General features: G+C 46.5%; 1 protein-coding gene across 1 annotated transcript in view; it reads right to left on the bottom strand.

Moving 5' to 3' along the window:
- The window catches only part of LOC134350030 (uncharacterized), a 51,264-nt gene that overhangs the window by 13,453 nt on the left and 21,253 nt on the right, over positions 1-16,558 (bottom strand). The window contains exons 3-4 of the mRNA XM_063054937.1: positions 15,198-15,270; positions 8,485-8,542 (exon numbers count right to left, since the gene is read on the bottom strand). Of these exons, the coding sequence (XP_062911007.1) occupies positions 8,485-8,542; positions 15,198-15,270 (131 nt within the window). The remainder of the gene's footprint in view (positions 1-8,484; positions 8,543-15,197; positions 15,271-16,558) is intronic.

Below are 16,558 nucleotides of genomic sequence, written 5' to 3'. Positions count from 1 at the left end.
TTCCTTAATGACGACTTCAAGCATTTTCCCAACTACAGATGTTAAGCTAACTGGTCTGGCGTTGCCCATCTTTTGCCTACATCCTTTTTTAAAAAGTGGCGTGATATTTGCTGTCTTCCAATCCGCCGGGATCTACCCAGAGTCTAGAGAGTTTTGATAAATGATTACCAGCACGTCTACTATAACCTCCGCCAATTCCCTCAGCACCCTGGGACGCATCCCATCAGGATCAGGGGAATTATCTACCTTCAGGCCTTCTAGTTTGTTCATCACTATCTCTTTAATGACAGTGATTTTATCGAGGTCCTCACCTCCCATTTTGTCCATAACATCATTCTTTGTCCTCTACCGTGAAGACCGACACAAACAGTCGTTCAATGCCTCAGCCATTTTCTTATCACCCAATATCAATTTCGCCTTCTCGTCTTCCAAGGGACCTACATTGACTTTAGCCACCCTCTTCCGCTTTATATATTTAGAAACATAGAAACATAGAAAATAGGTGCAGGAGTAGGCCATTCGGCCCTTCAAACCTGCACCGCCATTCAGTATGATCATGGCTGATCATCCAACTCAGAACCCTGTACCTGCCTTCTCTCCATACCCCCTGATCCCTTTAGCCACAAGGACAATATCTAACTCCCTCTTAAATATAGCCAATGAACTGGCCTCAACTGTTTCCTGTGACAGAGAATTCCACAGATTCACCACTCTCTGTGTGAAGAAGTTTTTCCTCATCTCGGTCCTAAAAGGCTTCCCCTTTATCCTCAAACTGTGACTCCTCGTTCTGGACTTCCCTCGTCTAAATCATTAATATATATTGTAAACAACTGGGGTCCCAGCACTGAGCCTTGCGGTAGCCCACCAGTCACCGCCTGCCGTTCTGAAAAGGTCCTGTTTATTCCCACTCTTTGCTTCCTGTCTGCCAACCAATTCTCTGTCCACATCAATACCTTACCCCCAATACCGTGTGCTTTAAGTTTGCACACTAATCTCCTGTGTGGGACCTAGTCAAAAGCCTTTTGAAAATCCAAATATACCACATCCACTGGTTCTCCCCTATCCACTCTACTAGTTACATCCTCAAAAAATTCTATTAGATTCGTCAGACACGATTTTCCTTTCACAAATCCATGCTGACTTTGTCCGATGATTTCACTGCTTTCCAAATGTGCTGTTATCACATCTTTGATAACTGACTCTAGCATTTTCCCCACCACCGATGTCAGGCTAACCGGTCTATAATTCCCCGGTTTCTCTCTCCTTCCTTTTTTGAAAAGCAGGGTTACATTAGCCACCCTCCAATCCTCAGGAACTAGTCCAGAATCTAACGAGTTTTGAAAAATTATCACTAATGCATCCACTATTTTCTTGGGCTACTTCCTTAAGCACTCTGGGATGCAGACCATCTGGCCCTGGGGATTTATCTGCCTTCAATCCCTTCAATTTACCTAACACCACTTCCCTACTAACATGTATTTTGCTCAGTTCCTCCATCTCACTGGACCCTCTGTCCCCTACTATTTCTGGAAGATTATTTATGTCCTCCTTAGTGAAGAAAGAACCAAAGTAGTTATTCAATTGGTCTGCCATGTCCTTGCTCCCCATAATCAATTCACCTGTTTCTGTTTGCAGGGGACCTACATTTGTCTTTACCAGTCTTTTCCTTTTTACATATCTATAAAAGCTTTTACAGTCCGTTTTTATGTTCCCTGCCAGTTTTCTCTCATAATCTTTTTTCCCTTTCCTAATTAAACCCTTTGTCCTCTTCTGCTGGACTCTGAATTTCTCCCTGTCCTCAGGTGAACTGCTTTTTTGGCTAATTTGTATGCTTCTTCTTTGGAATTGATACTATCCCTCATTTCTCTTGTCAGCCACGGGTGCACTACCTTCCTTGATTTATTCTTTTTCCAAACTGGGATGAACAATTGTTGTAGTTCATCCATGCGATCTTTAAGTGCTTGCCATTGCATATCCACCGTCAATCCTTTAAGTGTCATTTGCCAGTCTATCTTAGTTAATTCACGTCTCATACCTTCAAAGTTACCCCTCTTTAAGTTCAGAACCTTTGTTTCTGAATTAACTATATCACTCTCCATCTTAATGAAGAATTCCACCATATTATGGTCACTCTTACCCAAGGGGCCTCTCACGACAAGATTGCTAATTAACCCTTCCTCATTGCTCAAAACCCAGTCCAGAATAGCCTGCTCTCTAGTTGGTTCCTCGACATGTTGGTTCAAAAAACCATCCCGCATACATTCCAAGAAATCCTCTTCCTCAGCACCCTTACCAATTTGGTTCACCCAATCTACATGTAGATTGAAGTCACCCATTATAACTGCTGTTCCTTTACTGCACACATTTCTAATTTCCTGTTTAATACCATCCCCAACCTCACTACTACTGTTAGGTGGCCTGTACACAACTCCCACCAGCGTTTTCTGCCCCTTAGTGTTACGCAGCTCTACCCATATCGATTCCACATCTTCCCAGCTTATGTCCTTCCTTTCTATTGCGTTAATCTCCTCTCTAACCAGCAATGCGACCCCACCTCCTTTTCTTTCATGTCTATCCCTCCTGAATATTGAATATCCCTGAATGTTGAGCTCCCATCCCATCCTTGGTCACCCTGGAGCCATGTCTCTGTGATCCCAACTATATCATATTCATTAATAACAATCTGCACTTTTAATTCATCCACCTTGTTACGAATGCTCCTTGCATTGACACACAAAGCCTTCAGGCGCGCTTTTACAACTCTCTTAGCCCTTATACAATTATGTTGAAAAGTGGCCCTTTTTGATTTTTGCCCTGGATTTGTCAGCCTGCCACTTCTATTTTTCACCTTACTACTTTTTGCTTCTACCCTCATTTTACACCCCTTTGTCTCTCTGCACTGGTTCCCATCCCCCTGCCACATTAGTTTAAATCCTCCTGAACAACAGTAGCAAACGCTCCCCCAGGACATTATAAAAACTTTTGCTATCTGTCTTTATACTTTCATACTCTATCTTCCCTTTCCTTATTTCTTCTTCAGTTGTTCTCTGTTGCTTTTTAAAGTTTTACCAATCCTCCAGTCTCCCACTACTCTATGCGACTTTGTACACATGAGCTTTTAATACAAAGGCAAGCTAGCCAGTAATATTAAAGAAGATACCAAAAGTTTCTTCATTTATATAAAAAGTAAAAGAGAGGTGAGAGTGGATATTGGATCACTGGAAAATGAAGCTGGAGAAGTATTAATGGGGGACAAGGAAACGGCGGATGAACTGAATGAGTGTTTTGCCTCAGTCTTCTGTATGGGAGACCCCAGCAGTACGTTGGAAGTTCAAGAGTGTCAAAGGGCAGAAGTGTGTGAAATTGCCATAACTATGGAGAGGGTTCTTGGGAAACTGAAAGGTCTGAGGGTAGATAAGTCACCTGGACCAGATAGTGTACACCCCAGCGTTCTGAAAGAGGTGAATGAAGAGATTGTGAAGGCATTCGTAGTGAACTTTCAAGAATCACTAGATTCTGGAATGGTTCTGGAAGACTGGAAAATTGCAAATGTCACTTCACTCTTCAGGAAGGGAGAGAGCCAGAAGAAAGGAAGTCTGTTAGGTCAGTCAGTCTGACCTCAGTGGTTGGGAAGACGTTTGAGTTGATTATTAAAGGTGAAGTGTTAGGGTACTTGGAGGCACAAGATAAAACTGGCCATTATCAGCATGGTTTTCTCCAGGGAAAATCTTGCCTGACAAATCTGTGGGAATTTTTTGAAGAAGTAACAAGCAGGATAGACAAAGGAGAATCAGTAGATGTTGCATACTTGAATTTTCAGAAGGCCTTTGACAAGGTGCCACACATGAGGCTGCTTAACAAGCTATGAGCCCATGGAATTACAGGAAAGATTCTAGCATGGATAAAGCAGTGGCTGATTGGCAGGAGGCAAAGAAGGGACCCTTTTCTGACTGTCTGCTGGTGACTAGTGGTGTTCCACAGCAGTCTGTTTTAGGACCAATACTTCTTACCTACGATGACACTGATCTGGAAAATTGAACTGATGGCTTTATTGAAAAGTTTGAAGATGTTAAGAGATAGCTGGAGGGGCAGGTAGTTTTGAGGAAATAGGCTACAGAACGACAGACAGATTAGGAGAATGGACAAAGAAACGGCAGATGAAATCCAGTGTCGGGAAGTGTACGGTCATGCACTTGGGAGTCCTCGTGTAGGGTTCCCTGTAGATTAATTTGCAGGTCCAGTCTGTGGTGAGGAAGGCAAATGTGACGTTAGCATTCATTTCAAGAGGACTGGAATATAAAAGCAAAGCTGTCATGTTGAAACTTTATAAAGTTCTGGTGAGGCCTCACTTGGAGTACTGTGAGCAGGTTTGGGCCCCTTATCTTAGAAACGATGTGTTGAAACTGGAGAGGGTTCAAAGGAGTTTCATGAAAATGATTCCAGGATTGAATGGTTTGGCATATGAAGAGTGTTTAATGGCTCTGGGTCTGTATTCACTAGAATTCAGAAGAATGAAGGGCGTCCTCATTGAAACTTATCAAATGGGAAAGACCTTGATACGGTGAATGTGAAGAGGATGTTTCCTGTGGTGGGAACAGTCTGAGACCAGAGGACACAGCCTCAGAATAGAGTGGCATCCTTTCAGAATGGAGATGAGGTAGATATTCTTGAGCCAGAGGATGGTGAATCTGTGGAATTTCTGCTGTGGAGGCCAAAATTTTATGTATATTTAAGGCAGAGCTTGATAGATTTTTGAATGGTCAGGGCATGAAGGTGTAGGGGGAGAAGGCAGGAGATTGGGGCTAATCAGCCATGGCTCAATGGGACAAATGGCCTAATTCTGGTCCTGTATCTTATAGTCTAAATGGGGGAGGCTCCCAGGCCTTCCAGACAGTTACTCATAAACGAAATGAATGAGTCAGAGACAGCTAAAAGATCAGATGATGAAACAAGTCATGAGTGTCAAACGTTTTGGAAAACAGTGACAAATTCTCAGTGAGTCAGCCAGACTGTGATGCAACGGTGGTTAACCACACTCTCTCTGTAGTCCTGTTGGAGATATGGACTGGGTTAACCACAGTCCCTCTGCAATCCGGTTGGAGATACGGACTGGGTTAACCACAGTCCCTCTGCAGCCCGGTTGGGAGATACGGACTGGGTTAACCACACTCTCTCTGCAGCCCTGTTGGAGATATGGACTGGGTTAACCACACTCTCTCTGCAGCCCTGTTGGAGATATGGACTGGGTTAACCACAGTCCCTCTGCAGTCTGGTTGGAGATACACACTAGGTTAACCACAGTCCCTCTGCAGCACGGTTGGGAGATATGGACTGGGTTGACCACAGTCCCTCTCAGACCTGTTGAAGATATGGACTGGGTTAACCACACTCCCTCTGCAGCCTGGTTGGGAGATATGGACTGGGTTAACCACACTCCCTCTGCAGCCCGGTTGGGAGACACGGACTGGGTTAACCACACTCCCTCTGCAGCCCGGTTGGAGACACGGACTGGGTTAACCACAAACCCTCTGCAGCCCCGTTGAGAGATACGGACTGGGTTAACCACAGTCCCTCTGCAGCACGGTTATAGATATGGACTGGTTTAACCACAGTCCCTCTGCAGCCCGGTTATAGATATGGACTGGGTTAACCACAGTCCCTCTGCAGCCCGGTTGGGAGATATGGACTGGGTTAACCACACTCCCTCTGCAGCCCGGTTGGGAGATACGGACTGGGTTAACCACACTCCCTCTGCAGCCCGGTTGGGAGACACATTAATACACACACTCACAAACATGAATACACAAACTCACTGTCACACGCGGACACACACACAGACACACACATGCGTACACACAAACACTCATACACATGTACACACAGAGACACACATATGAACTCACATACTCACACGCAAAATCACAGGTGAACTCATACTCACACACAAAATCACAGGCACACTCACAGACACACACACACTCACGCACATTAATACAATAATACATACACACACACTCACGCACACACCCGCATGCCTGCACAGAGACAGCTATCTGTGAGCTGACAGTTGACATCAGCAGGAGAGAGGAAGTGATTTATCTGATGCTGACAGTTAAAACCCACAGAACAAAGCAGTGAACCGGGTTCCAGTTCACCGTGTCCCCTCCCCACGCCCGGCACTGCATCTGCTGACTCTGCACTCTCCGTGCCTTGACAGTGCTGACATTCCAGGACTGGGCTGGTTCACTGAGTTCAGATCTCTCTGCAGCCCCAGCTGAGCACTGCACTCACATCGTGTCACTGCCATCTTCAGCAGAGACCCCGAAAACCTGGGCTCCCCATCACCAGATACTGTTGGACTGGCCTCGTGACTACAAGAGTTGGGGATCCTCTGGCGAGGAGCTCACCTCCTGACCCCCCAAAACCCTTTACCCCGTCTACGCGGCACAGGCCTGGGCCACTCCCAGTGTCCCACAAGCCAGGATAATTACAGCTCCAACAACTCTCAGGGTGTCCAACACAATCCAGGACAGAGCAACCTGCTCGAACAGCTCCCCCCTTCATAACACCATAACATTGGGGCAAATTAGGCCATTCAGCCCATCGAGTCTGCTCCTCCATTCATTCATAGCTGATTTAGCCCTTTGCCTCCCTGACTAACCAAGAGCCTATCGACCTCCACTTTAAGTATGTCCAGTGACTTGTCCTCCACTGCTGTCTGTGGCAATAAATTCCACAGATTCACCACCCTCTCACCCTTATCTCTGTTCTAAATGGACATCCCACTATAGGAAACGGAGTCAAGTTAGGAAAAGGGGAAGCACAACGAGATCTAGGTGTTCTTGTACATCAGTCACTGAAAGCAAGCATGCAAGTACAGCAGGCAGTGAAGAAAGCTAATGGCATGTTGGCCTTCATAACAAGGGGAATTGAGTATAAGAGCAAAGAGGTCCTTCTGCAGCTGTACAGGGCCCTGGTGAGACCACACCTGGAGTACTGTGTTCAGTTTTGGTCTCCAAATTTGAGGAAGGACATTCTTGCTATTGACGGAGTGTAGCATAGGTTCACAAGGTTAATTCCCGGGATGGCGGGACTGTCATATGTCAAAAGATTGGAGCGACTGGGCTTGTATACTCTGGAATTTAGAAGGGTGAGAGGGGATCTGATTGAAACATGTAAGATTATTAAGGGATTGGACACGCTGGAGGCAGGACGCATGTTCCCGCTGATGGGTGAGTCCAGAACCAGAGCCCACAGTTTAAGAATAAGGGGTAGGCCATTTAGGACGGAGTTGAGGAAAAACTTTTTCACCCAGAGAGTGGTGGATATATGGAATGCTCTGCCCCAGAAGGCAGTGGAGGCCAAGTCTCTGGATGCTTTCAAGGAAGAGATGGATAGAGCTCTTAAAGACAGCGGAATCAAAGGTTATGGGGATAAGGCAGGAACTGGATACTGATTGTGGATGATCAGCCATGATCACAGTAAATGGCGGTGCTGGCTCGAAGGGCCGAATGGCCTACTCCTGCACCTATTGTCTATTGTCTATTGAAACATCTTCTCCACATCTGCTCTATCTAGGCCTTTCAATATTCAATGAAATCCCTCCCCCCCTCCCCCCCATTCTTCTAAACTCCAGTAAGTACAGGCCCTGGGCCATTAAATGTTCCTCATATGTTAACCCTTTCATTCCTGGGATCACGTTTGCGAACCTCCTCTGGACCCTTTCCAATGCTTGCACATCTTTTCTTAGATAAAGGGTCGAAAACACTTTCAATACTCCAATTGCAGTCTGACCTCAGTATTACATCCTTGCTTCCCCCCCTTAAACACTCCCTCCTTCCACTTGAACGCAACGTGCGCCATCTACAGAAACACACCACGATCACTCCAGCAGTCCCTCCAAACCAACCACCTCTCCCACCCAGGAGACCACCACCGCCCACAGTTCCCCTCCTAGCTGCGTCCTGTCCCTGAATGGGTGTCCTGCGACTGGTTCTTCAGGAGTACCTTCACCACTTGGATACTGGGACTGAAAAAAGCACCTCGTGAGCCAAGAGGGTGAGACACAAACCCGCCATGTCGGGGTTGGCCACATTGGATTGAACACCCCAGTCTTGTACTTCCTCTTAATGTCCGCTATATGCTGGTGCCACAGTCAAATAGCTATCAGCACGAGGTTATTTCAACCCGGAGTGTCAGAGCTAGGAGTCTAATCTCAGCTACACCTACACGGATCTTGGACAGCCTCCTCATGGAATGTGTGGGTTTCCTCCAGGTGCTCCGGTTTCCTCCCACACTCCAAAATTCTACTGGTTAGCAGGTTAATTGGTCATTGTAAATTGTACCATGGTTAGCCTAGCGTTAAATCTGCAGCTAGGTAACACAGCTCGAAGGCCTGGAAGGGCCTGTTCCACATTGTATATCTAAATAAATAGAATAATTATAAGTACAAACCAGAAATACCCACATCTCACCAGAGTGTACCTTCTGTTAACGTCGGTTTGCAGGTGATCTTTGTCTGTTCATCGTCATCTAGCTTCACCTGCAAAGAGGACAGAGCATCTAATTATGGCTTGGCCATGGTCTGATTCCCCATATCCCCCCAACCACCCTGTCCCAACAGAAAATAAGCTCCCACACTCCCAGATGTGAGTCTGCTCCTCGGGTTGGCTGGTGCTCCAGGGTCCACACCCTCGCTGTTATACCCTTCCTCAGGAGGCTCAAGAAATTCAGTATGTCCCCGTTGCCCCTCAGCAACTTTTATCGATTCACCATAGAAAGCATCCTATCCGGATACATCTCAGCTTGCGCAGCCACTCCGGTGAATAATATCTGTAATCTGTCAAGTAGGGTGCCGTGCACAATCCTGATTTGCTGGAGACAGACGTGAGAGCACGGAGGAACATCTGGTGAAACTTCTGAAATGCCTGTTTCGCTGCCGCTGCTACTGTGTGATCCAGAATCTCCGGAGGGGAAGGCCCTGAATCCTCAGCTTTGCTTGTTGCTCGGCGGCCGGGACGGGGTCGAAGCACTTGGCATAGCTGGTGCTCAGTGCTCGATGTCGAAGGGCTGGTCGGAGGCTTGAAGTTTTCGGACAGACTCAGAGTCCACTGTGGTTGGGTGCTTCCAATGCATCGACAAGTTGTCGGTGCCTGGTGGTTTATGGCAGAGAGAGTTTCTCCCTTCTGCCGCCTGCTATCGGGGACTATCGGGAGTCGATGGGAACTTTGAGACTTCTTTTTTACCGTTCCCATGGTCTGCTCTTGACCAAATTCTGGTACTGCTTTGCACTGTTGTAACTATATGTTATAATTATGTGGTCTTGTCAGTGTTAGTCTTTGGTTTGTCTTTTTTTTTGTGATATCACTCTGGAGGAACATTGTATCATTTCTCAATGCATGCATGCATTTCTAAATGACAATAAGCGAGGACTGAGTGTCCTCATAATCTAAAAACTGCTCTGCTCGTGACCGCATGTAACTCTGGACACAGCTCAGCACTTCACAGGAACCAGTCTCTCCTCCAAGTCTACACTTCTCACTGGCTCAGTAAAACAGCCAGCATCATCAAAGACCCCATCCACCCCTGATATTCTCTCTTCTCCCCTCTCCCATCAGGCAGAAGATACAACAGCTGGGAACCACATCCCAGCAGGCTCAGAATATGGAATGGTCTCCCTGTCCTCACAATCTACCACATAGTGACCCTGCAGCTTATCATCTGCCTGCACTGCACTTTCTCTGTAACTGTGGCATTTTATTCTGCATGATTTCATAGTTTTCCCCTGTACAACCTCAACGTTCAAAATAATTCTGAGCGTAGCACATAGGATCAGGTTTAGTATCACCAGCAAGTGTCATGAAATTTGTAACTTAGCCGCAGCAGTACATGATAATGTAGACAAAAATAAGTGGAACAATTATGGCAAGTATATATATAGTTAAATTAAAAATAGAGCAGAAATCCTCTGCACCCTCGCGTCTCCATCTGAGATTCTACCAACGATGACAATTCTGATTTGATGGAGAATGGATGTGAAAGCACAGAGGGACATCTGGAGAAATTTCTGAAACGCCAGTTCGCTGCTCTCGTTACTGCGTGGTCGGGAATCTTTCGGAGGGTAGGCCTCAAAATCCTCGGCTTTGCCTGCTGTTGGTGACCGAGGTTGAGGTCGAATCGTTCGGACAGAGATGGTGCTCAGTACTCGGTGTCGGAGAGCTGATCAGAGCTCGAAGTTTTCGGATGACTCAGAGTCGGATTGTGGTCGGCATGGCAAGGAGAGTCTTTCTTCCTTCTCCCATCTGTGTGAGATGTGGGACATTTGAGAGACTTTGAACTTTTACTGTGCTTATGGACTTCTTCATCAAGTTATGGTATTGTTGCACTGTTGTAACTATATGTTATAATTATGTGGTTTTGTCAGTTTTTTCAGTCTTGGTCTGTCCTGTGTTTTGTGATATCACACCGGGGAAAATATTGCATCATATCTTAATGCATGCACTACTAAATGACAATAAAAGAGAACTACGTGTCTTCATAGTCTAAACAATGGTTGTATCATCAGCAAATTTACGGATGGCATTTGTGCTATGCCTAGCCACACAGTCATGGGTGTAGAGAGAGTCAAGTAGTGGGCCAGTGTTGATCATCAGTGAGGAGGATATGTGGTCCACACAGACTGTGGTCTCCAGGTTAGGAAGCCGAGGATCCAGTTGCAGAGGGAGGTACAGAGGCCCAGGTTCTGCAACTTCTCAATCAGGATTGTGGGAATGATGGTGTTAAACACTGAGCTATAGTCAATAAACAGCATCGTGACATAAGTGTTTGTATTGTCCGGGTGATCTAGGGCCACATGAAGACCCACTGAGATTGCATCTGCCGTAGACCTATTGCAGTGGGTCCAGGTCCTTGTCGAGACAGGAATTTATTCTAGCCATGAACAACCTCTCAAAGCATTTCTTCACTGCAGATGTGAGTGCTACCGGACAATATAAGATGTATAAGATGATGAGAGGCATTGATCGTGTGGATAGTCAGAGGCTTTTTCCCAGGGCTGAAATGGCTAGCATGAGAGGGCATAGTTTTAAGCTGCTTGGAAGTAGGTACAGAGGAGATGTCAGGGGTCTCTTTTACACGGAGAGTGGTGAGTGCGTGGAATGGGCTGCCGGCGACAGTGGTGGAGGCAGATATGAAAGGATCTTTTAAGAGACTCCTGGATAGATACATGGAGCTCAGAAAAATAAAGGGCAATGGGTAACCCTAGGTCATTTCTCAGGTAAGGGCATGTTCGGCACAGCTTTGTGGGCTAAAGAGCTTGTATTGTGCTGTAGGTTTTCTATGTTTCTATGTTTAATAGTCATCAGAAGGCAGGGCGAAGTTAAGATGACGCTAAACAGCGACTCCTTTCCTTGCATCTTCGGAAACAGCTCTATTTCTATCTTAGATATCTCTTTTTCCCTTTTCAGGGTGTGGGGGGTTCTTTTGAAGACCCTGACCTGGAGTTACACTCTGACGTTGGTTCTTTGCAGGAATGGGACCCGTTCTCAGGGCCTCATGACCGGCTGCTTTTTGGTATCCCAAGGGCGCAGACTGGAAGACGAGCATGCCTTGAGGGTCCTGGGATTTTGTGGCTCTGAGGGCATGCTGATGATAGGCCGGTGCCGCTGACCAAAGCATTGTGGGAGAACACGGAACATCAGGAGCGGTGGGTTAGCTGCAGGGGTTGTGTGTCCAGAGACCTGAGCCTTTCTGGGGCCGAATCTCCGGGCACAGAGCTCGGAGAAAGCGACGCAACAGACTTTTAACATTGTAAACCAGCGAGTTGTTTGTTATGTCTCCCTTATTAGGGAGAGAGCAAGCCTGTGGTATGTCGAATTACCGGGTGAACGAGTCGTCTTTGGGTTACTGTAAGTCTGTGTCTTCACAGATGCTTTGCAGCTCAGTGGGAGGTGCCAATGCCGTTTTGCTGGTGGGGGAGGGGAGATCGTTGCCTTGCTGCTGCTTGTGTGTGTGAGGGGGGGAGCTGGGAGGGCTTTGGCGTTCTGACGTTTAATTGTCGTTCATTCTTTGGGGAACTCCTCTGTTTTCGTGGATGTTTGCGAAGTAAAAGAATTTCAGGATGTATATTGTATACATTTCTCTGACATTAAATGTACCTATTGAAACCAATTGAAGGCAACTCACTCTACTCTGCTAGGGCAGTGGTATAATTGTTGCACTTTTGAAGGAAGTGGGAACTTCCAACCGTAGCAGCAAATGGTTGAATCTGTCCTTGAATACTCCCGCTGGTTGGTAGGCACAAGTTTTCAGAGGCTTACCAGGTACTCCATCGGGTCCTGCCGCCTTGCGAGGGTTAACCCTCCTGAAAGACAGCCTGCTCGGCCTCCAAGACAGAGACCACAGGTGCAGCAAGGACCTTCACAGCTGGAGCTGTATTCTTCCTCTCAAAGCGGGCATAAAAGGCATTGAGTTCGTTGGGTAGTGAAGCGTCGCTGCCAGTCATGCTATTGGGTTTCGCTTTGTAGGTCTTGCAAACCCTGCCAGAGTTGCCGTGCATCCGACATCACCTCCAATCTCGTTTGAAATTGTCTCTTTGACCTTGAGATAGCCCTCCGCACATCATACCTGGCGTTCTGGTGCAGACCTGGGTCGCCAGACTTAAATACCACAGATCTGGCCTTCAGCAGACGACATACCTCCTGGTTCATCTATGGGTTTTGGTTCGGGAATGTACAGTAAGTAGGCACACACTCATCCACACAGGTTTTAATGAAATCGGTGACAACTGCAGCATACTCATCCAGGTTTGAAGATGAATCCTTGAATACAGTCCAGTCCACCAATTCAAAGCAGTCCTGAAAGTGCTCTTGTGCTTCCCTTGTCCAAACCTTCTTGGTCCTCATAACCAGTGCTGCAGTCTTCAGTCTCTGCCTATACTCAGGTGATCAGAATTTCTTAAGCGAGGGCATGGAAGAGCACGGTAGGAATTTCAGACCTTAGTGGTCCAGTGTGTTGTTTCCTCTGGTATGACAAGTGATTTATTGATGGGACACAAGGAAATCTGCAGATGCTGCAAATTCAAGCAACACACACAAAAAATACTGGTGGAGGGTCCCGGCCCGAAACATCGACTGTACTTCTTCCTATAGATGCTGCCTGGCCTGCTGCGTTCACCAGCATTTTTCGTGTGTGTTATTTATTGATGGGAATTATTTAGTAATTTTTCTCAAGCTGGCCTGGTTAAAATCCCCCAGAATGATGGTGAAGACAACAGTGTGGCCTTTTTGGTGCATTTGAATGCATACCTTATACTTTATACTTTATTGTCGCCAAACATTTGGTACTACAACGTACAATCATCACAGCAATATTTGATTCTTCACTTCACACTCCCTGGATTATAAATATTAAATATTAAAAATAGTTAAATTCGTAAATATTAAAAATTTAAATTATAAATCATAAATAGAAAATAGAAAAATGAGAAGTAAGGAAGTGCAAAAAACCAAGAGGCAGGTTCGGATATTTGGAGGGTACGGCCCAGATCCGGGTCAGGATCCGTTCAGCAGTCTTATCACAGTTGGAAAGAAGCTGTTCCCAAATCTGACCGTACAAGTCTTCAAGCTCCTGAACCTTCTCCCGGAGGGAAGAGGGACGAAACGTTTGTTGGCTGGGTGGGTCGTGTCCTTGATTATCCTGGCAGCACTGCTCCGACAGCGTGCGGTGTAAAGTGAGTCCAAGGATGGAAGATTGGTTTGTGTGATGTGCTGCGCCGTGTTCACAATCTTCTGCAGCTTCTTTCGGTCTTGGACAGGACAACTTCCATACCAGGTTGTGATGCACCCTAGAAGAATGCTTTTTACGGTGCATCTATAAAAATTAGTGAGAGTTTTAGGGGACAGGCCAAATTTCTTTAGCTTTCTCAGGAAGTAAAGGTGCTGGTGGGCCTTCTTGGCAGTGGACTCTGCTTGGTTGGACCAAGTCAAGTCATTTGTGATATTGACCCCAAGGAATTTAAAGTTTTTGACCTGTTCCACTTGCGCACCACCGATGTAAATTGGGTCGTGCGGCCCGCTACTCCTTCTGAAGTCAACAACCAATTCCTTTGTCTTGCTGACGTTGAGGGATAGGTTATTGTCTTCGCACCATGCCACCAGGTTCTTAATTTCCTCTCTGTACTCAAACTCATCATTACCCGAGATACAGCCTACAATTGTTGTGTCATCAGCAAACTTATATATTGAGTTTGATGGAAACTTGGCTACACGATCATGGGTGTACAGTGAGTACAGCAGGGGCTGAGTACACAGCCTTGTGGGGCACCGGTGCTCAGAGTGATCGTGGAGGAGAGCTTGTCCCCTATTTTTACAGCCTGGGTCCTGTCTGTGAGGAAGTTGAAGATCCAGCTGCAGATCTGAGTGCTAAGGCCCAGGTTCCGGAGCTTAGGAATCCGTTTATTTGGAATGATGGTATTGCTCAGACTGCTGAGCATTGCTCAGATCATCCAAAGCCTGTTTGACACTGGCCTGAGGTGGAATTTATACCGCTACCAAAATGATCATTGAAATCTCCTGCATCAGGTAAATTGGCCAACACTTCATTACGAGATATTCCAGGTCTGGTTTCCAGAATTGGGACATCACTGACACATTTGTGCACCACAGAACATAGAACAGTACAGGCCCTTCGACCCATCATGTTGTGCTGACCTTTAACCTACTGCAGATCAATCTAACCCTTTCCTCCCATAGAGACCTCCATTTTTCTATCATCCATGGCCTAGCTAAGAAACTTTTAATGTAGCTGCCTCTACCCTCCTCCCCCACCCCCCGACAGTGCATTCCACGTACCTTGTGTAAAACAAACACCTGTAACCTCTGACATAGGAGCAATTTTACGCTATTCAGCCCATTAAGTCTGGCTGATTTACTATCCCTCTCAACCCCAATTTCCTGCCTTCTCCCTGTAACCTGTAACGCCCTGAGTAACCAAGAATCTATCAACGTCAGCCTTATCTCGGTAGCTGTGTGAGAGTAAACCAATTAGCCCCACCTCATTGTCCGACCCTTAGCTCCCACCCACTGGTTTCTCAGCCAGAGGTCCACTGAACCAGCTGGAGACGGAGGCAGCAGGAACATATCCCCTCCTCCTTCCACCCCCAAAACTATGACATCCATGTCCCTCCTTTTAACACTCACCACCCGGATCAGCTGTGATTTGCCCTCTGTATATTCCGTGTAGTTCCTGTCCGTTGAGAACTGAGATGAATTCCTACAAGAGGGAGGAACAGCAGATGTTAGAAAACTCCCATGTCTGCGTGGGATTTCTGTCCTGCAGATCTTCCCAGGACCAGTACAGGATTCCACGCTCAGAGCCATGCAGCCATTGTCCTAATACAGCTCACCTCATCCACCATTCCACTGTGCACAAGTATAAGGCCATTCAGCCCATTGAGTCTGCTGCACCATTACATCATGGCTGGCTTATTACCTCTCTCAACCCCATTCTCCTGCTTTTTCGTATAACCTCTGACACCCTTACTAATCAAGAATCTATCAACCTCCTCTTTGAAAATACCCAATGACTTGGCCTCCACAGCTGTTTTTAGCAGTGAATTCCACAGATTCACCACGCTCTGGCTAAAGAAATTCCTCCTCATCTCTGTTCTAAGTGAATGTCCTTCTGTTCTGAGGCTGTGCCCAATGGACAATAGACAATAGACAATAGGTGCAGAAGTAGACCATTCGGCCCTTCGAGCCTGCACCGCCATTCTGAGATCATGGCTGATCATCTACTATCAATACCCGGTTCCTGCCTTGTCCCCAAGCTCCTTCTTGAAAGCATCCAGAGAATTGGCCTCCACTGCCTTCTGAGAAAGCACGTTCCACACCTCCACAACTCTCTGGGAGAAGAAGTTCCTCCTCAACTCTGTCCTAAATGACCTACCCCTTATTCTTAAACCATGCCCTCTGGTACTGGACTCTCCCAGCATCTGGAACATATCTCCTGCCTCTATCTTGTCCAATCCCTTAATAATCTTATATGTCTCAATCAGATCCCCCCTCAATCTCCTTAATTCCAGCGTGTACAAGCCCAGTCTCTCTAACCTCTCTGCGTAAGACAGTCCAGACATCCCAGGAATTAACCTAGTGAACCTACCCTGCACCTCCTCCACAGCCAGGATGTCCTTCCTTAACCCTGGAGACCAAAACTGCACACAATACTCCAGGGTGTGGTCTCACCAGGGCCCTGTACAAATGACCTAGACTTAGTCATAGTCATAGTCATACTTTATTGATGCGGGGGAAATTGGTTTTCGTTACAGTTGCACCATAAATAATAAATAGTAATAGAACCATAAATAGTTAAATAGTAATATGTAAATTATGCCAGTAAATTATGAAGTAAGTCCAGGACCAGCCTATTGGCTCAGGGTGTCTGACCCTCCAAGGGAGGAGTTGTAAAGTTTGATGGCCACAGGCAGGAATGACTTCCTATGACGCTCTGTACTGCATCTTGGAGGAATGAATCTCTGGCTGAATGTACTCCTGTGCCCAAC

Source organism: Mobula hypostoma, chromosome 8 (genome assembly GCF_963921235.1).
Source record: "Mobula hypostoma chromosome 8, sMobHyp1.1, whole genome shotgun sequence".
Lineage (NCBI taxonomy): Eukaryota > Metazoa > Chordata > Chondrichthyes > Myliobatiformes > Myliobatidae > Mobula > Mobula hypostoma.
Note: the sequence above shows the minus strand (reverse complement) of the source record. Positions and strands in the feature narration are given on the sequence as shown.